The 21,595-nt window shown below is 37.4% G+C and overlaps 1 protein-coding gene across 6 annotated transcripts in view; it reads left to right on the forward strand.

The window, feature by feature from the left end:
* Positions 1-21,595, forward strand: part of SEMA5A (semaphorin 5A) — a 325,269-nt gene that overhangs the window by 283,618 nt on the left and 20,056 nt on the right. For all 6 annotated transcript variants that reach the window (XM_021386099.1, XM_021386098.1, XM_021386095.1 and 3 more), the window contains 2 exons: positions 10,509-10,734; positions 16,407-16,625. In XM_021386099.1, the coding sequence (XP_021241774.1) occupies positions 10,509-10,734; positions 16,407-16,625 (445 nt within the window). The remainder of the gene's footprint in view (positions 1-10,508; positions 10,735-16,406; positions 16,626-21,595) is intronic.

Genomic DNA, 21,595 nt, shown 5'->3' on the forward strand with positions numbered 1-21,595 from the left:
ATAGCGTGTAAGTCTCACAGAAGGGGAAGATGCTGCTTTGCAAGCATCCCTGGGAGTGGTGTCCCGTGCTCTGCCCAGGACAGATTGCTGCTGTCTGCATGCGCCTGCTGGCACAGGGTTTTATTGCACACTGCACTGGGGAAATCAAGGGACAGATTCATTTTTGACTAAACAGGGACACGTGTTGCTTTTTGAGGAGCCACAGGGGGTCTGAAAGATCTGCATGAAAGTGGAAGATTTGTATCTGACATTAAGGATATAGGCTCTGGGACACAGGTAAAATGAAAAAAAAAAAAAAGGATGGACAGTTGTTTATGTATGGTCGCACTTACTGCGCACAAACCTGTGAATGTTTGTAGGTAATCCAAACTTATGTTTATTATCACAACTACAGGCATTTTTCGTATATGCATATCTGCATTTCTGCTTTTCCACCAGACAACCTGTAAAATGTTATGCTACCATCTGGATTGCCTTCTCCTTTCTTACTTTTTGCCCAGATAGCCAGGGGCTCTGGGAGATGAGCTACATCGCTGTTTGCTGGGGCAATTGAAGCAGCTCACAGTTCAGCTGCCCACCTTTGCTAGAGGTCAGGTTTTCCCACAGCGGAGTTGACAGAAACAAACATGTCTGCATCGCAGTTGCTGTGCTTCCCTGCCCAAATGATTACAAGCTATGACTGAAGATGGGTTTGTGTTCATACGTTTGACTGTAGTGGCAATGATTGAGGTATGGGCAGACATCACTTCTGGCAGCTCTGCTGAAGCTTCTGCCCTAGGGAAAGGCAGATGTCTGCTGAGTGATAAAGTATTAAATTGCACTTAAGTGCACTCAAGTTCAGTTATGCTACTGTTTGCTTCAGTGTGCCTGGGTCAAGGCCTGAAAGTGATGTTTATAGCATAATTTTTTTTTTAACCTACTTGCTATACCCATTTTCCACATGTGCTGTCCACTCCATCACCATCTAGAAACAGAAAAAGTTTGCTTGAAAGGAAAACGAGCAGTATGTGCTCATGTTTTCCCTTTTACTCGTTTACAGAAGAGTGGTATGGTCTTTGAGCTACAGAGATGTGGATGTTCATATACACGTTAACATACATTTCTTGTCTTAACTCCTAACTGGATATTCCTAATATCTGGAGTTTCTGGAGATAGCAACAGTCCATCCAGTGCTGGAGAAAGGTCAGGTAGCCATGCTTTGCTAAAATTATACCTTCTTCAGGCTTCAAAGTCCATACTCATATCACCTACTAAGTAGCTTCATTTTCAGAAGGTGCTGAAAATATGTTTTCTGCTGCCTTCATGAGAAGGTGTAGATGATCAAAATCTTCCAGTGTTTCATTTTGTGTGACAAAATCAAATTTTAGTGGATTTAAATATTTGCACAATTTAATTCATTTCGACAAGCAGTTCTGGTTTTTACTGCGGCTCCTGGGTTTTGGCTTGCAACTCTGAGCCAAAGTTCATAGCATTTGTCATTTAGCAGCTGCTCTAACATTTATAGTGTTACCTCAGGAGTGGTGACATTATAGGATTTTTTTTCTAGTGATTTATATACCATTTAAATAATTATTTGGGATGAAAGATAAAGGAAGAATATTAAAGTAAGCAGAGTAAAACCAGACGTCAGCTCTTCCTAACATTAGCTCTCAAATGTTGGTTCCATTTTTTGTATGAAACACATTTTATAAATCTCTAAAAGAGAAAAAAAAAACAACAAAAATTAAGACAAGCTGCAGTTTGAGTACTGGTTGAATTCGGAAGAAGTTAATAATTTCATGTTCTCAGATCTGTTTTGATGTATCAATTACTGGTAGGTGCATTTTTGCCCCCAGCTTAAAATGGGAAAGTTCAACTGAACCTAAAGATTGTCTAAGTGCAGGAAATAAGAATAATGACCACCAATAGGCTGATATAAGCACTAACTTCTGCTGCATGGATTGTATAATAATTGTCTATGAACAAACGAATAAGAATCTTAAACAATGTGTCCTAAATAATGTGGGTCTAAGATATTTACATTTTTTTTCCTTTTCTGCATTATTTATTGGGGGATTTTCCCACAGTTGGTTTTCTAGATCAAAATATTGTGGAAGTAAATGTGTCTTCAGCACGTTTATTTCCAGAGTGACTCTACCACTGTGCTCAATTTGAAATCACCCTATGAAAGATAGGTTCCATTTCTCTCCATAGGAGTACCACCCCACTGCTTTATCCTCAATCTCATGATTACACGTTCTGCAGCTTCTACTTTTTTCTCCCCTTCTTGTTTCACAATTACACTTTTAGCAACCTGTGAAGTTATTGTTCCATGGGAGCAGACATAGCGAACTAAAATTAGTTTGCAGATATTTCCTGTTGCCAAATTCAGGAAAAGGCACACTGACTAGACAAAATTGGGTGAATCCAAGTATCTGGGATGTAAGGATCCAATTCTTTGCATGTCACATAGTGAAGCAACTCTAGTGTTGCCTGTGAAAACTAAATTAAATTTCCTAATTTACTTCCACTATAGATAATCTAAATTATTGTTTAGGTTTTCATTTTAGAACAAGAATATAGCTTGCGTTGTCTTTCAAGAAGGCTACAAGAAGGAGAAACTGTAGAATACAAATCAAGGTAATTTATGTGAGGTAACAGATCTGCAGTCTTTACAAAACAGCAGTCTCTGTAATTGAGGAGTTGATGACTTTTTGGTGGTGCCTTTTTGATTATCTTCTAACTTTCTTACTCTCAGTTAATAAATATTTGGATAGCCATGCTTTCCAGCAATTAAAAAAATGCATTTCAAGTTAATAATAATTATTTCAGCAACTTGAGAGAGATTTTCAGGAATTGCAGGACCCATGTGAAAATGTTAAGCTTCTCAGTAAGACTGTGTGAATCTAATTGCAAACGATTGAGTTATTACAGCAAGTCGCCCTTTATCTGTCTAACTTAATCCACCTTCTTCTGCATTTGCATTTGAAATGGCTAAAGCCACACGCACAGATCGTTTGCATGGCCTAGAAGAGTGGTAATGCACTAAGCTGCAGCTTCTCCATTGCACTCGGTAAGCTGAGCAAGCTCCCCTAAATGGAATTTTGAACAATTCCCTTCTCTCCACTTGTTAAGTACTGACTGTCAGGTAAGCAACATCACAGCTTGCAAGAGGGTATGTTCCTTTCCTGGTATTTTCAAATTGCAAATTCTGCTTTCTTAATTGTAAAGATAATGTTGAATTTTCTGTCTTCATAGATGTATAAATATGCCTTTCAAAGCTGATGTTAGCATACAACTTTTAGGCACTGATTTAAATGCTGAAAAGACTCATTTTGATTCATGTGAAAGTTACACATCATTTACCTTTAATGATATTTACATTTCACCATCTACTTGTCATGTTGTCACTCAGATTTGGAGGTCATTTCTTTCTTACTGCAGTGGAGACCTTCACTACATAGCAATACAGTACCTGCTTAACTTTGAATCAGTTTCAGCAATCCATACTATCATTTATAGGTGGTCAAGCCCTTCAGCCTTATAACCTTCATTATTTATTGTCCCAGGTGTTCTGTTTTAATCTTGGTTATATCTTATATTTCCTTTGGGCAGGCTTTGCAGCAGTCTAAATGACACCACACAACATACAGGGTAAAAGTAACTGAATCCTTCCTTCTTTTTCAGACACCTCTGAGCTTACTAAAGCTTAGGAGTTTAGGTGATGTTGTCCCCAGATTCTCATTCTCTCTTCTAGAGATTCCCATCCTGCAGCAGAGTGCTAGAACAGGAGGCACAGTAGGAGGCTGTGCCTGCTCATGATGCAGCACGCTGAACCCCAGATAAGGGGGACTTTGCAGTAAGACTCCCAACTCTGAAATGGAGTGAATGAAGCCTGGACACTGATCCCCTAACTAGTAACCATAGTGCGAAATAATAGTTTTCAGAGGGAGGATGGGTCATGCCCTTGGTTTCAATAACATCTCAATCAGCTTCCTTCACTAGATAGACAGCCCTCCTACGTTGGGTTTGTTTAAGCTCATATAATAATTTTGAGTGCCTGGACAATTATTTATCAGTGTTTAGGACTGGTAATTCAGTATCTTTGATTCTTAGTGGCAGGTCCCATGCAAGTGTTAGAAGGGTGTGGAGAGGAGAGGAAGAGTGCTTTGCAAGCAGGTGCTTTTCTTGTGTGTTTTGCAGGAGAGGAGGAGTGCTTTGCTTGTGCTGCGTAGAAGTGGGCTCCTTCAGAAGTTGCACTGAGATTGCATCAGGGACACTTGAAGGATTGATACAAATTAAAATGTCAGCAGACAGGCTTGCTGCTCTGGATTTACTGTGGTTTTACTACTTTTCATTTCTCCACTGGCAGTGTGCAAAAATTTGTATAAGTTCTTAATGTGCTCAGTTCTTTGGGAAAAAATAAAAATAAAAATGAATACAAATATTGAAAAAAAAATCCTGTTATTTATCGCATAACAATTTCATTTGCTACATGCATTTGGATAGGGTGGTTAATTGTAATGCAGGCCCATAAATGTGTTAGGTTTGGAAGAATCGAAATTAACAACAATACCTCTTTCCATATTATCTTGAAATATCTATCAGAATAAAGAAATATTTCTTCCTCAGCCATTCTAGTTTCATTTTGAATATGAGTTAAAATATCACGCTTTAAAATAGACTGTTACATTATTAGGAATCCTTATACATATGAAATGAACTTTTATCACACCAAATGGTTCCCCACTGCCAATGTGAACGTGAGCATCCAAGCAGCAATAGTTAAAAATGGAAATGGCAATTCCTCAGTGCAACTGTGCAGTTTTATGGCTGATATGGAGCTGAAGGTGCTTCTGCCAGCCTTGGCCCCTTTGAGATACTCAGCTGAGCTACTCATGATTGATTTTCATTTTTGTAAAAATTTTATTCATAAAAACTTGACTAGTTTGACATAAAGTGTAGCTTTCAAGTACAGAATTAAACGAATGGGAAAGAACTAGGGAAAGTACTGACTTTCTTCACTGCAAAATCTGATAGAACATAAGTATTTCAGTTCTTTGTACAAAGTTTAGTTGTTTTATGAAGAAATTATAACTGCAGGAACTTTCCTTAGCTAGATGAAGTCTTTCTTCTGCATAGGGTAAAATGATTTTCCTCCCTCTATCAAAATATTTTTAAAAATTCATTTTGAAAACAATTTGCCTACCCCCTACTTTACAGCAATACAGGATTCTTTCTGCATGCAGTGATAGTCTGTGAAGACCTGGCTCCACTGAAATCAATAGAGCTTTTCAACTGAAGCTGGAGTGTTGCCTATAAACTAGGAGATAGATTAGTTTTTGTGTGATGAAAACACAATGGGAATCTTAGCAGTTTTTTAGGTTTTTATTTTTAAGTTTTGCTGTGAAATGTACAATGTAGAAGATGTTTTGCCTAATGATGAGAGTTTAATGGGGTTTGGGTGTTCTTTCAGGTCATGTTTTTGAAATAGTATTCCAGTGGAAAAATGACAATATAGTAAGGTATAGCTAATGGTATTTGCTTTAAGAACCAAGCTTTTATGAACTGTAGAAATAAATAGAAACACGATCAAGAGCTTACTTGTCTTTTGTTTCTTATAGTTTGAAAATGCTTTCTAAAGGGATAAGACATTTCTGTAATGAAAAGAAATGAAATATTCCTTTTTTTCAAATTCAGTAGTGACTTTCCCAAACATATTTTTTGGCCACTGCAAGATAAATACTATTTCTTTACCTGTTGTTTCTTGAAGAGGAAAAGGATATATTGGTCTTACAGGAAGCTTACATTTTGATGTGTGAACAAGGTCCCCTGTAAACAGAAACTGGTTTTGTCTTGAGTTTTATAATCCTGCTACATTCATCCCAACCTTTGTTTTGATTGTATGAGGAAGCTGTCCTTTCCTTTAACTAAACAGTGCTGTTACATGCTCAAAGCTTGGGAGGAGGCTGACAGACTCAGGTTATTTTATTTTACAGCCCTATCTTGTCCTAGATGACACAGTAGACCATTCAATGTATAAATCAGAAACATTCTTTTCTATTGGTGTTTTATCTTCTGAAAAACTAAATATTTCGGAACAGGGAAACTGAAGTTTGGCAAGATGGAACGAAGAGCAAAAGATTTATAAGCATTTTTAACTAATAGCCTGTTCAGTGGTCCCAAAAGAATATTTGAGAATTAATACTATGTATTAAAACACATCATAAAAATTAACTACTGGGCTGAGTGTATTTGAATGGGCTATTAATGTTGATTTAACCTGCTGTGTCTCTCGCATGAACAAATGAGAAGGAAAAACACAGATGAGAACGAAAGTGTATTCAACATAGACATACTATATACATCAAAGAAATAAGAGCCTGTAAGAAATACCTCTCCATAGTATGTGTGATATAGATAGAAATAGAAAGCTCTATCTGAATTCAGTTTTTGTTTAAAAAGTTCAAGGAAAGGTAAGAATTTAGCCTGGTTTCATAAGGAAATGAATAAAATCAAACTTGTGGTGTCGGTAGAAGTCAGAATAGAAAATTATTGAAAATTTTGAGAAAAGAGGCTATACAGAGGGCATCTAGAAATGTGTTAGCAACATTCAGAACATTGGCACTAAATCAACTGCTTCCTCTACAGATTATTTTTGATTGAGAAGTGTTTCCTTGCCTATTTCACACATTGTTTTTCATGACTGTATCAATTTCAGAAAGATTTAATCATTTCTATAAACTTTATTTTTGATTGAAAGGTATCAAAACAAAAATCAACAGCAAACAAGGAACTGAAACTTTTAGAGCACTAAGAAATAACTATATTGAAACTAACCTTGCAGAATCTACTGTACTGATAGAATTGTTCTTGCTTATATGATACTAGATCAAAAGCTTGAATTTCAAGATATTTGAACATAATACAGCACTTCTAGGTTGTCAGGGAACTTTTCCAAGGCATTTGCCTTCACAACAGGAGATACATTGATTAGGAAAACTGAAATAAATGGCAAACATTAAATGGAATAAAAACTGGCTCCCTGACAAATTGAAAAATGTAGTGTTAATGGACAGATATAAATGACTGGAGATGTTTCTAGCAGGGTCTGTCTGGAATCATCTCTTGGGTCAATAGTACTTAACATTTTTATCAACAGTCTAGACAGTGATATAAGACATCTCCAGGAAAGCCTGAACATGACAAAGATTCTTGAGGTAGTAAATAACATCCTAGATAATTGCAGAAGGTAATAAAACATATTTTAATATTGCCAAACGCCATCCTTTTGTGCAGGATAGGAAACTACATGAAATTGTAGAGCTGTGATTTAGAAAAGGACAGGTTATCAAAGATAATTGGGTCTACTTAAGCTCTTTGCACAACACTGTGAGAGAAAAAAGCTCTAATATAATAATGTATGCATTAAAGTCAGACTCTCCAGTGGAACAGTTTCATTACTGCCTCTACATGCTGTTCTGACAAGACTGCTTCTGGAGTGACAGTTCAGGTTTTGGTGTCCAGTCTTAAGAAATATAAGAAAATTGCTCCAAAGTGAGACATAAGGTTGCACAGAACCTGTGGATCAGGATTTTAACCCTACAAAGGTTTAAGAATTTCACTTCAGTTTTTCATTATGTATGGGTACTTTGGCATAAAAAATGTGTTTGTACGTACGAGACAAGGAGCGCTTTCAGTAGTGCTGATAAAGGCACAGAAAAATTAATGTTGTGCTTTGCTGTCCCTTTCTCCCTTAAATTAAGGGAAAAATGCTGCCTTGATTTAACTTGCAAGTTATCTCTGAGGATTACTACATAGTGGAACAGCTGATGTGGGGAGGTTATAGACAGCTTTAAAAATGAGAGAGAGAAAGTGAATGTGCAAATTGCCCTTGCTAAATCTGCACAGTAACATGGCTGACGGAGGTGAATAGGCAGCTGGGATGGCAAGCTGGGTGCTTATGGCTGTTCTGGGATCTGTTTGTTTTATTAGTTGTTTTTTTTACAGTTCACGTGCTGCAAAGAGAGCGGTCATACACGTTCTGTTCTCAGCCCTTACATTAAGGCAAAAACATATGTGATATGTTAAAATACACATGATTCACTAGGCTTTAAGCTGGGAAGGGACTTTGTACAGCCTCAAGGATTGAACAGAAACTTTCTGAAAAAGATTTTGGACATTAGTTGGAATATCTAACTGATTTTTAATGGTCTGTTAAGATCTAAGAATGCTTTCCTGCCTGAAGTACTACAGAACTATGAAACCAGGAAGTTGTCACAAAATAAAAGTCCTGCTTGCCTCATAACACGCTAGTCTTGAATGGTGTGCTTAGTGCTCCAGGGCCTTGCTGGGCCCTTAGTGGGGTTGGAGTTTCTGGGGGATAACTTTTACTCCAACCATAATAGACAGAAAAATTAAAAACTTTCAGGCAAACAATCTTATTTTAGATCTGAAATAGCAACATAAGAGGGCTGCTCTGGAAGTAATGCCTCCTATTCTGTGATGTTGGCCCACAACATCGGAGGCAGATGTTGGTGGTTTGGCAGTAGAGGTTGCACCTTCCCACCAATATCCCATTACATTTTGTTGCTGTGTGACAAATGACAGCAGAGGGGGAGTCTGACAGACTGGCGTATGACATGGAAATGCAGATGATTTGAAGACATGTCACTGAATTTTTCCATGTGGAAAAAATTGCACCCATTGACATTCATCAACACTTGCTGAACGTTTATGGAGACCAAACAGTGGATGTGAGCACAGTGAGGTGGTGAGTGGTACATTTCAGCAGTGGTGACAGCAACGTGAAAGACAAGTCATGTTCTGGATGGCCGTGCACAGCTGTCAGAGCACAAAATGAAGAATGTCTCAATCAGCTTGTCTGTACAAATTGGCAGATTATGGCAAGGGGACTGTGTACAGAGCTGGGTATTAGCTTCGATTCATTGAAAACAATGTGGCAACATTGGAATATCGCAAAGTTTGTGTCAGGTGGGTCCACAAATGCTCACACAGGAACAGAATGAACACCATATATATGCAAGTTTGTCAGGACCTGTCGAAGCTGTAAGAGGCTGAAGGTAACAGTTTCCTGAATCTCACCATTGAGGTTAGACTTGATGATCTTGAAGGTGTTTTCCAACCTGAGCAATTTTGTGATTCTGTGATTACTGGTGATGAGATGTGGTGTCGCCACTATGATCTGGAGCAAAAACAGTAGTCCACAGAGTGAAGACGTGTGAATTCCCCATAGAAGAAAAAGCTCAAGATGCAGCCTTCAGCAGGTGAAGTTATGTGCACTGTCTTCTGGGATGGGAAAGCGGTGATCCTTCTGGATTTCCTGGAACCTGGACAAAACATCAACTCTGACCACTACATTGCATCACTGGCTGAGCTGAAGGGTCAAACTTCCAGAGCCAGCCCAGAGAAGAAGACAACCTTTCTCCTACAACATGATAACTCCAGGCCCCATACCAGTTTGAGGACCATGGAGTACATTGCCAAACGTGGCTGATCTGTCCTATCACACTCACCATATTGTCTGGATTTGGCGCCTTCTGACTTTCGTCTGTTCAGGCCAGTGAAAGATGAACTGCATGGGCAACATTTCCTAATAACAACACCATCATAGCAGCTGTAAAACAGTAGGTCACCTCTGCTGGTGCAGATTTTTATGAGTGTTGCATGCAGGCTCTTCTTCATTGCCAGCAAAAAGGTATAGGTAATGGTTGGGTCTACATTGAAAAAAATTCTCAGTTTTGTAACTGAGAATTTGCTCTACCAAATAGTATTATTGTGCTCTGCGTATGTGTTATAGTTTCTATGGAAATAAATAGGAGGCATTACTTTTCTAGCAACAGATTTTGATGAACCTCCTCAAAAGGGCATGTGTCATGAAGCTCAAGAATAGAAACAGTGTTTGTTGCTTATGGAAGGTCTGCTCCCTTTGGTGTGTATCAGTCCACACAGAATTTGCTTCTGCTGATAAGTTCAGCAGTGCTAGGAGTTGTGGGTAAAATATGCACCAAAGGGAGACACTTTCTCTAACAGAAAACACATTTTGTCCATTCTTCTGTTGTAATACGAAAGTAATACACAATATGGACAGTAGTTCACTTATTTATATACCTCCAGATTTCACCAAGGAATTACTCACCAGTTTGTATTTTTTTTTACATGCTGTTGATGAGAATTCCTCTTAATTAAATGCTTCAACATATCATCTACATCTTATTTGGGCAATTGGTTTAAAATGAATACTCTCAGTTTTCAGCGTACTGTTTTTGTAGATCTGATTTGTACAGGTATGTTGTAGCTTCTATCAATGTAATACTGTGATTGCCAAGAAACAGAATAAAATACTTCCATTTGACATTTGAATTAAAATTCTGTTGGTGAATGCTGTCATTAGATACAATGGGAAAACATCAGAGACTTTTTTGGTTAGTTGGCTTTTGATTGTCTGTTACAAGATTATTTTTATGTCATGTCTAATTATTATACTCAGTATGACCATTTTCTTTCAGGAATATCAACCTTGTAACACCAATGCCTGTCCAGAGTTAAAAAAGACAACTCCTTGGACACCTTGGACTCCAGTTAATATTTCAGACAATGGTGGTCACTATGAACAACGATTCCGATACACCTGCAAAGCACGCTTGCCTGACCCAAATTTGTTGGAGGTGGGAAGGCAAAGGATTGAAATGCGTTATTGTTCCAGCGACGGCACCAGCGGGTGCTCGACAGATGGTAAGCAAAGATAGAGTGGCTGCACAGTGCTTCATGCTAGCGAGGAGTCTGCAGTTCCATTTTCAGCACCGAGCAGGAGTTTTTGCTGGCTGGTGTTTTGTGTAGCAGAATTGATAATGAAAAGGAGGACACAGTAATAACAGCAGGGAATACAGCTTGTATTTTTCCAGATACAACTTCATTTTTCATACTAATCAGGTTTATTTTACCACTAACCATGAGATTTGCTAGTTTAATATTTTGCAGAAATCCGCAGGTAATTGCAGGGCAGCTTAATGCTTGGAGTATTCTCTCACTTCCTTATACGATCTTGGCATTTTGCTGGGGGAGAGTTCGTGCAATACTAATGTATTTGATAAATGTTTAGCTAGAATGAATAGTAGTAATGCTAAGAACTTTTTGCTCACTAGTGCTGAAGTAATATGTCAGATTCACACAGGTGTTTAACTAAATAAGAAATAATAAGGAATTTATGAAGTGGATAATTTCTGTTATAAAAGTTTATGTTATGCTATTGCCAGCAGTTTAAAGTTCATTTATATCTGAGATGGAAAACTGAACTCCTGCAAAACTCTTCTCAAATCTACATGCCTTTAAGTTGGAACTGTTTTATTTCTAAATTTTGTTATTTCCCTACCAGCAACATGTAGTTTAGAATAAATATCATGTGTATACATATATATTTATATATATACTTATATATGTATAAATAAAACTTTGAACAGTCACTGTAAGTTTGTTAATATATTTCATTAAATAGCAGTTTTTTGATTTCATTTTCTTATCTAATTATATATCAGCATTTCTTTTTAAATATTACAGTTACAGAAGGAAATATTTAGTAATTATAGTTAATACACCTGCTTTCCACATATATGGCCTCTTGTATCAATTGATTCAGCTGAAAAAAAATAATTACAACTGGAAGCATTTGTTTTATCTGAGGCCACAAAGAGAATAGTTGCTGAGTCCTTCGGCTTTCTAATTCTCAATATTTTTTTCAGACAGCCTGCATTTTGTTAAATACAGCCTTCGGGCAGAGAGCAAGAGACCAAGACTGTGGGGTCAAATGCCTTCTTTGCTTGACTAGCTTGAAGGTTTTTTTCACTTCTGGATGTCAGACTCTTGAATGTTCTGATACTGTCACTTATTTGTTGCATTTTGCTGCAGTTGCTGCTTTGATTCATTTGGAAATTATTAATGCTTGGATCAATGTATTTCTTCATCAGAAATCCAAAACACAGCAGTATACAAGCCTCTGCAAAAAAAAAAAAAAAAAAAAAAAAAAAAAAAAGGAAACAAACAAAAAAACTCCGTCCCAGCCAAAACTATGGCAGGGAATGATCCTGTTGCATAGTAACATCATCAGAGAGAAGGATCTTTGCTGATGGATGTTAATACTTTTGAATATTTAAATACTTAATATTGAGTTGTCATCAGGGCGGGAGCTAGAATACATCTGTTCGTTCTTCCTAATGAGCGCCCTCATAACTTCGTCATTAATTCATGCTCATTCTTTGACTCTTTTTTGGCCAGCGAATTATTAATCATTCTGTAATAAAAGATCAAACCCAACTGTCTGATGTTCAAAGTGGCTGGATTAACTACTATGCTTCTGGAGAACAGGGATAGCATTATGCCACCTTTAGCCACATTTCATTTTGAGCCTCTATGAGTCACTTTCTGATTTTGAATGTCAGAACAGTATGGAGTGGAATATTTGCAGGGGTACAGGACAATATTATGATTTGCTGTGGTAAAATTTACTGACTGCCTCTAAAGCACAGGGTCCAGGGACGCTTCCCTGCTCCCCGGTTTGGGTCTGAGGCAACACAACACTCCTCTACTGCTCCTTGATTTCATGGGAAGAAAACGTGTGAATAAGAGTTCTGTAGAATAGCTATGGCTTTTGGAACAGAAGAATCTCATGGGAGTGGGAGCCTATTAATTTTGGCAGATGCTTTTACAGTGTCTGGCAAGATAGCAAGGAAACATCATCAGATATGACCATATCCCAGATTCTGTTAAACACTGCTTTTGTTATCTCTCTGTTGAACTGTACCAATTTGCTGGCTTCTGTAGAAAGATTAATACCAGCACAGCATGCTTGCATACCTTATTACCAAAGTTTTGTTCAACAAAGATGAGTTCTCTGTTCTGTGCAGAAGAGAGCCATTAATTAGAATTTTTCTCATTGCCTACAATCTCCTGCTGCATAACTGTAGCAATACCACATTAAATAGAATCATGTTTCACCATCAGATGCTAGCAAAGCAAATTTCCTTTGAAGTGTGAGCTTAGAGGTAAAACTTCTTGCCAGGGAAACAGTGGACTGCTGAATGTTGTAAGACTTCTGTCTAAATCAACCAAGCATGGCATTTGCATACTGTATTCATGCTTTTCTGACAAGTTTGGTTAAGAGGAAAGAAATGCTTTTTGTTCTCTGCTTTTTGGGTTTCGTGTGGTGGTCACATAGAGGGCAGACAGGTATTACAAATAAACCTCTAGTTTTGTACATATTTGCACGGCTTAAGGAAAATGTCTATGTCTATATCAAACAGTCTAAAAGTTACCTCACTTTAGGCTACAATGTATGCTCATGAAGCATATTAAATATCTGTTAAACATACTAATTTACACTCTGTGTGATGTCCTTATATAAAAATACGATGAATAGTATTGAAAATATAAGCATTTAGTCTAGTGTTAAAAATTCCATGAGCTATGAGGTTACTTGATTCTTCCATGTTGAATTTATTTCACCTAACTCTAGATTCCACTGTAGTCAGCAAATACAGACCCTGAAGAACGAGGGAGTTAAAGATAAGAACATCATAAAATAGACAGAAGTTAACTTCCCATTAAGGTGCTGAGTAGAGGAGAGGGATGAGCTTCTTTGACCTGGCAATTCTCTTCCTAATGCAGCCCTAGCTGCTGTTGGCCTTCTTTGTCGCAAGTGCCCGTTGCTGGCTCCTGGTCCATTTGCTGCCCACCAGAGCACCCTCAGACCCTTCTCTGCAGACCTGCTTTCTAGATGGTCAGCCTCAGTGCTTACTGATGCATTGGGTTTCTCCTCCAGAGATGCAAGACTTTCCATTTCCTGTTGTTGAACTTCATGAGGTTCCTCACTGCCTACTGGAGTTGCAGTACAAACATCTGACTTATCAGCCATTCCACCCAGTTTTGTATCGTTAGCAAAGTTGCTGAGTGTGCCCTCTGCCCCATTGTCCAGTTCAATAAAGATGATAAACAGCGTTGGATCTGTTATTGATCCCTGGCGTACAACACTATTTCCCTCCACTGGTCTTTGTGCCAGTGATCACAAACCTCTGTGTGTGGCTGTTCAGATAGTTTTCAGTCTACATCACTGTCCACTTATCAAGCCCATATTCTGTAGACTTGTCTGTGAGGGTGTTATGGGGAAACTTGTCAAAACTCTTACTTAAGTTGAGATAAGTAGCATCTGCTGTTCTCCCTTTATCCACAAACCTAGGAACCCCATTGTAGAAGGTTATAAGGTCATTCAAGTAATTTATAGTTGAGTATTTCCAGAAGGTAAATTGATCTTGTTATTTTTAATGTCATTAAAATGTCATTAGTATCATAATGGTAATTTTTAGTGTGTATTTTCTGTCAAAAGTAAAAGTTCTAAAAGCCCCTATGTGAATACTATATATATTGCTGTAAATCTGTAGAAAGATGCCTTGTAAAGAGGAAAACACATGGTAACACTTGCTGCAGATCAAACCACATACTGAAAAGATTTGTTAGAATATTCTTCGGTTTCAGAGCTAAACTTCATCAGAGTAGATGATTCCTCTTTCTCTCACCTCCCAATTTAAATTGCAAGAAATTTGAAATAATAATGCCAAATAAGTTTGCATATTTTCCTTAGGTCTGAAAAATATACATCTATCCTGAAAACATGTCTTCAGGATATACTAGTAATGGCATAAAGTGATACATGCTGCAGTGTTTTATGAGGAAAATAACAGGCAATCTAGTCTGATTAAGAACACTTCCGCCATTGTTTGCACTGTTGTTTATGTAATAGCTGAAAATACCCCAACAACCCTCATTGGAAGTCCTGGTATTGAAAAAATACTATTATTTTGTTCTCGCAGCTCACTGTGTGTTTAATCTGGACATTTCAATGATACAAAGTTGTTGTGTTGTTTTGGTTTTTTTTAAGTGGAGGTTGGGTTGTTTGTTTTTTACAGAGCTAGATAGCTGGCCTGTATTCATTATTCTTGCACTACTTCTCTGTACTTGCTCTCATTTTGGATTTGAATCTGTCATGTTTCTTGAAATGCTGCTTTTAATATCTTTGTGTAATAGAATCTGACTCAGCAGGAGAGAAATTGTTACCCTCTGTAATCACGGAAAGGTTTTATCCATTTTTAGTCATTTTATATTGCTCATCTTTTGTTTTTTTTTACTAATCTCAATAGTTTGTTATTACATTTATTTCTGTGTCATTGCATCATCATTCCAATACTGCCAATTGTTATCAAGCATTGAATAAAACTGTGTGAGACTCATCTATTTTGAGTTGATTGTGAATGTACTTCTCAGGGCAGAACTTACTAATGCCTTATGCACTGGTAGGAATGGGGCATAGTTGTTTCACTTCTGTGAAATAAGTGCTTATAATAAAAGCATTAGTTAGTGGTCCACCAATCATAGAATCTCCACTGTTGCCAGCAATGGGGAAAGTGAACTGCTTTGGCACAGTAGGACATCCCAGAGATGCTTATTCGTGGTGCTTAGCAACAATGCTACAGCTCAAGTGAGTCCAGTGTTGTTCTGAGTATAGCTGAGGAAGTCTCTTTCCATGCAGGATCAAGCCTGCAATTGACAAAAGCACTGCTGTTAACTGCACCTTATTAGAACAACTTCATTTGGGGCTATATCCAAGTATATTGGTCATATCCTGTGAACACAGTGCTGTGTATTTCCCTTTTATTGATAAATAATGGACTTCAGTTTCCATCACTTTATAATCTAATGCCTTTTCTTGGTACTAAACTGTCTTAGAAAAGTTGTTTTCCACTTCCCAGATAGTTATGTTCACTAGGAAGTGTTTTATCATGTATGTCTCCAAAAGGTTAATTTCTAGTTTGTATGTGGTTTAAAACACTTTGACTCATGGAAAAAAAAAGAGTTTTGTGAACTGACAAAACGTTGTTCTTCACAAAACAGCAGTTTCACTAGTCTTTGTTCAATTATAGCTGTATACTGTCTACAGTCTGACTATGTTTATGGCAGAGAAGGTGCACTGCTTTCCAGAAAACCCACGAACCTCTTGGTACAGCAAGTGCTAGTGAGACAGACTGGGTGGAAGAAGTGGGCAAAGCTCAGCAGTGAGATCAGAAGTAGCTCGGTGAGCGGCCACAGGCAGCTCAGTTCTGTCTTCTGTGCCAGCCTGTTGCTCTGAAACAGAGGCAATAATAGTTAAGAGCTGGTTTCAGGTCTTCACTGCAGTTCTGTGCAAGTAAGTGATTATGAAATTTCTACAATGGAAGAGATTCTTGAGATGAACCTAGAGTTTGGTTTGCGAGATTAAAGGATGAGTCACTCCTAGTTATATGAGTAAATACGAGAAGGATAAGATGGTTTGGGGTGCGATACTGTTTTAATTCTGTATTATTTCTCTACCTTTATTTTATTAGGATTATCAGGGGATTTCTTACGTTCTGGACGATATTCTGCTCACACCATCAATGGTGCCTGGTCGCCGTGGTCTCCCTGGTCTCAGTGTAGTCGTGACTGCAGTAGAGGTATACGGAATCGCAAACGTGTCTGCAGCAATCCTGAGCCCAAGTATGGTGGTCTTCCTTGCCTTGGTCCATCTCTAGAGTACCAGGAATGCAACATTTTGCCTTGTCCAGGTAAGAGTCACCTAGAACAAGAGAAGTATGTGAAAATATTGTTAACTATTCTTCATGGCATGGTTTTGGTTGTTTTTTTGTTTCACATGGTTACATTGGGTTTTGTTTTGTCTTGTTTAAGTAAATTACAGCATAAATAATTGATCTGTAAACTTCTTTTATTTCTGAGGAAACAAATTAGCTCAGTCCAATTTAGCTTGCCAATAGTTTACACAGAAATTTCAGTGATTACGTTCTATTGTAGGGTGCACATTCGTGATAGCTACCTATAACTGTGAAACCCATTGTATTTTAGGATGCAGGAATATCTCAGGTGAGTACATATCTAAGAGATGATTGATGGATAAATACTATGTGGAAATGCCTTTTTTTCCTGTTGCTTTTCAGGAAATCATTTTTCTTTGCCTCTGGCAAGAGATTTTCACAAGTTTGTTCAGTAATGTGTTCATATCCAATAGAATCCCAACAAATAGTTGCATTAAAGTGGATTTGAGTAAGATTCCCCAGTAATGTCGATCATTTTACCATTAACAATATTAACAGCTATGTCATCTTTCACTTTTGAGACTTTGTTTGTAAAAACACAATTTTAATAAGTAGGCTCGTATGAGAATAAATATATTATGAGAAAGCTGGCATAGTCTTTACTTAAATTTGAAATATCATTTTCATTACAGTAGTTGCTAGAATTAAATCTGCTAGCTTTGGAGTATAGAGCCTCTAGCAAGTAGGCTTCAGGACTGGTCACCATAATTGGTGGTATCACAATCAGGCCCTAGATTATTCATGGAATCATAGAATCATAGAATTAGCTAGGTTGGAAAAGACCTACAAGATCATGCAGTCCAACCATCCACCTTCTCCTTCCCTGACATTTTTTTTTATGTTTCTGTAAAACGGATTTGAAGTAGAACACATGTTTTCAAGAAACTAGTTTGGGTTATAAATCATTTTTGTATCTTAGAGATTTAGGAAGAAAAAGGCAGAAAAAAGGGCACAGAAGAGACCAGGCAGCAAAAAAGCCTGTGGTTGGATCACTTTTTAACCTTCTTATTAACCATTGCCCTAGGTGACTAGTTTTTATTTCCCAGGTGCCTATATTCAGGACAAGTATATAAAGTCAGTCTTACCCAAGCTATCTAAGCGAGTTTCTAAAACATCACTTTTAGTCTTTAATCATACAGTCCTTGCTGATGATCATGGGAAAGATTGGTGTGGGTGCAGATCTCATCGTGGTATTAATTTCTCACTTATAGTAGGCTATAGATAGAGATGCAGGGACTGAGCAGTAGTAGATACGTCATGCCACTCTTGCCACAGAGGAATAAAACAGGAACTCTGCATGATTCAGTCTTGTCTGTGTAAGTAAAGAGATATAGACAGAAAGGAAAAGGAACGTGAGAGAATTTTGTTCTAACCATGATGCTAGAGAACTGGCCATACTACTAGAAATAAAAATGCAACACAGAAAAATTTGATCCTTTGAAAGATTTGCCTGAGTTCCTTCAGGGTAAGGACCACATTCATGTGTTCCTTGATAGCACCAATCTATTAATTCATAGTCCAGTCATTAACTTTTCAGAAATATACAAGTTAGTAGGAAGGAGTGAATTGGCAGTCATAAAGAAGCATTCCTGTTAATTCTGGCTTAGGTTCTGTTTTTCTACGTATTTTGCTTATTGAAGAGAGGATGAAACCCTTAAAATGAGAACTGATTAAAAAGATGAGTGATGGAGAAATATACTAATTAATGCTTAAGTCCTGCTGAAATTCAATAGGACTTAATGCATCTAAATCACTTAAGTTGGGGCCAGTGTCATTCTGGAGGACTGACACAATGAAAAAGCCCATGGAGCAATCACTAAGTGAGTGCACAGGGCTCTCTTGTCTAGTTAAGTGTCTTGCAGCATAATTTTAAATATACATACTAATAGCCAATAATTTATTATTTAATGTACAGCAGGATCCTATAACTTTAAAAAAAAATACTGAAGCTAACTAGAAGCTACCTTCAGCAGCTACTCCTAAATTGTTCTTGAGGAGAGAAAGAAACTACTCTTAAATTTCTCCCATGGTTTGTAGCCAGGGAAATAATATGTGCTGAAGTGTGGATTGTTAGGAGTTACTGGGCAGATTAATTTTTGTTTATAGTACTCGAAGGGTAAATGTATAATGGTAAATTGAATAGTGCCAGAAGTTTACCAGAAATTAATTGCACTCAAGCCCAGGAATACAATTTGTCTACATTGTACAAGTTTTAGAATGTTCCCTCATACAATTTTTGGCTTCAACTAACTAGATCTCTCTGAAATAATCTGCGGAAATAATCTGTAAATTAGTGTATATTAAGACCTATATGCACTACTTAGTTTCCAAGCAGCCAAACTGTTTTGAGAGGCAGGAGAATTTGCACTAGCAAATTATGTTCTGGCCCTGTGCCTCATCTCCTTTTTAATGGCTCAGAGATGTGATGAATAGAGTTGAGCTGGAAAGCACTGAACAGTCTCAGTAACTATAGAAAGAAACCATGAATATATTTCTGTTTTCTTTTCATTACTGATATGAAGAAAGAAATTATAATCACGCATATTAGGATTTTGTTAATCTTGAGGGTTTGTGAGATATTTACGTTGTGAAGAGAAATAGATGACGAAGAACATTTTTTGAATGGTAAATTCAGCAGATTTACATACTGTACAGGAATTTACTCACGAAATGACATGTTTTCCTGGAAATAATAATAATAACCAATGTAAGACATTTTGTCTTAGCTCACAACATTGCACATCTGTCCAGTTATTACTGTAAGAAAAGGCAAATTTTGCTTCACCTTTGTTTTCAGAGGAAAAGGATATTTGCTGTCTGTGATTTGAAATTCTGACCCTCCTTGCCAATATTTTGGGATTTCATCAGTTTACCTTTGTTATCATAGTAGTTTTAGTTTGTTTTAGAGGTGATGTTTTGTTTGAGAAGAACTGAATAAATTAACTGCAAGCATTCATGTACCAGTAAATGTGCTAATAACAATAGTTTCATATATATATATGACTCCCTGAAATACCACCTACAGTATATATGCATCCCCTAGTCAATTATTCATCACTGCTTTTTTCTTCATTATTGCTTTTATTATTTTCCCCCCCCCTTTTTTTTTTCCCTACAATCATAGTTGGCCATGAGGAAACAAAGGTGTATTTAAAGAAATAGGCAAAAGTATCCTGCAGTAGACTTCTAAACCAGAGGGAAAAAAAAAATACTCCAGTGGCAATAAAGCTCTCCTCTGAGACTGCTGAAGTCCATCTCTCCATAGGCACTGATCTCTCTGGGCTTCTTCTGTTGCCAATGCAGAGAGAACTGAACTGCCGTTTGGAAGAAACTACTGCTCTTCTAACTTACAGGTCTCAGCTGCAGACTTAAACCCAATTTAATCCTTAGGTTTTGTTGTTGTTGTGCCTTTCCTAAAAGCATTATTTTGCCTTCTATGTTTCTGCTCTGCAATCAGACTATTTGTTTCATCCACCTCTGCTTTTATGAATAAAAGGTAACTAGCATCACCAAAACAAGACTTGATCTTTGCAAACTTTGATGTCAGAATTTCCGTTTTCCACAAAAAGACGCATGCAGCTACAGCTCAGAGGATTAGGAGGAAGACTAAGTGATATGGAATGGGATGATGATTCCTGGGTGTCTGGATAGGAGCAGTGTTCTATTAGGTCTGTAAACTGCACAACAGCCAGTGCCCCTAGATTTATCTTTTACTCAGCTGTTCTGAAATACACCACTTGCCTTTCAGTGGAAAGAGACTACTGCCCCACTGTTTATATTCCTTCATAGAAAAGATTGACCTTTCTCAGCTTTATTTATTCTCTTTTGCTACACTTTCAAAAAGATGAACATATAATGTTATAAACCTTAACCCCAAATCGCAAAGAATAATGTTATTGGCTATTTAAATTTGAAATGAGACCAGACAGTATATAAACAAGCCTGCAATCCTATTTGTGCTCTCTTGAAAGAAGGTGAGGCCAGTGTGTCATCCACACTACCTTTGTCATTCTTATAAAACCCAAGTATACAGCAGGATATCCAGTTTACTTAATAGTCTCTTGGAAAATCTCCAGTAGTGTGAATTTTTTTTTATCATGTCCCCAGGAGGTCATGTTTCTGTACACCGTTTCTCCCTAGAACAACCTCTTCCCATGACTTCTTTTCATTTTAGTGAGGAAATATTTATTAACCATGACACAGTCAGTAGGCAAAAATCTTTTACTTTTTGTAAAGGACAAAAACATTGTTTGAGAGCTCCCTACTAGCTGAAGAGGCCTTTTTTCAAGAGGGATCAACCTCAGTAATTGTCAGGAAATGCAGACAGTTTGTATCTTTCATTGTGGAACTGCTTTAACTACTTTCTTTTATCCAGCAGCTCCACAAAACTGCTATGTAAGTGTGTGTAGTGATTGTAGTGGATGGAACTTTCCTTGCAGCTGTGTATTTTTCCTTCTATAAGAAGCAGAAATAACATTAAGGACTCCATGACAAAAGGAAAAAAAAACACACAAAAAAAAACAGATGGTGCTGTGTTGCTAAGCAATTTTAAAGAAAGATAAAAGAAACCACAGAACTCTATTTAAGTGTAGTAAAAACTGAAGAACTAAATACTCATTCCTTTGGTCTTATTTAGCCATGATGATGCTTTATCATCCTCTGATGCCGAGAAAGAAAAGTCCTGAGGACAAACAGAAGAGGTAGTTATGATAGTCCTTGAAAGGCCTAGAAATTTAGGATGACAGACTGTCAGTAAGTAATTGCTAAGAAAAGCAGTTATAATTACACTGTCCAGCTTAACCATGATTAACATTCTCTGCTGTATTGTGTCTATTCTTTTCCATCTCCCTCAGTCTCACTTCTCCCATTATATCCTGAGGCTTGTGGTATAGATGGACCACCATAACTGTGGAGCATGGTGACAT

The sequence above is a fragment of the Numida meleagris genome, chromosome 2, assembly GCF_002078875.1.
Source record: "Numida meleagris isolate 19003 breed g44 Domestic line chromosome 2, NumMel1.0, whole genome shotgun sequence".
NCBI classification, from domain to species: Eukaryota; Metazoa; Chordata; class Aves; order Galliformes; family Numididae; genus Numida; species Numida meleagris.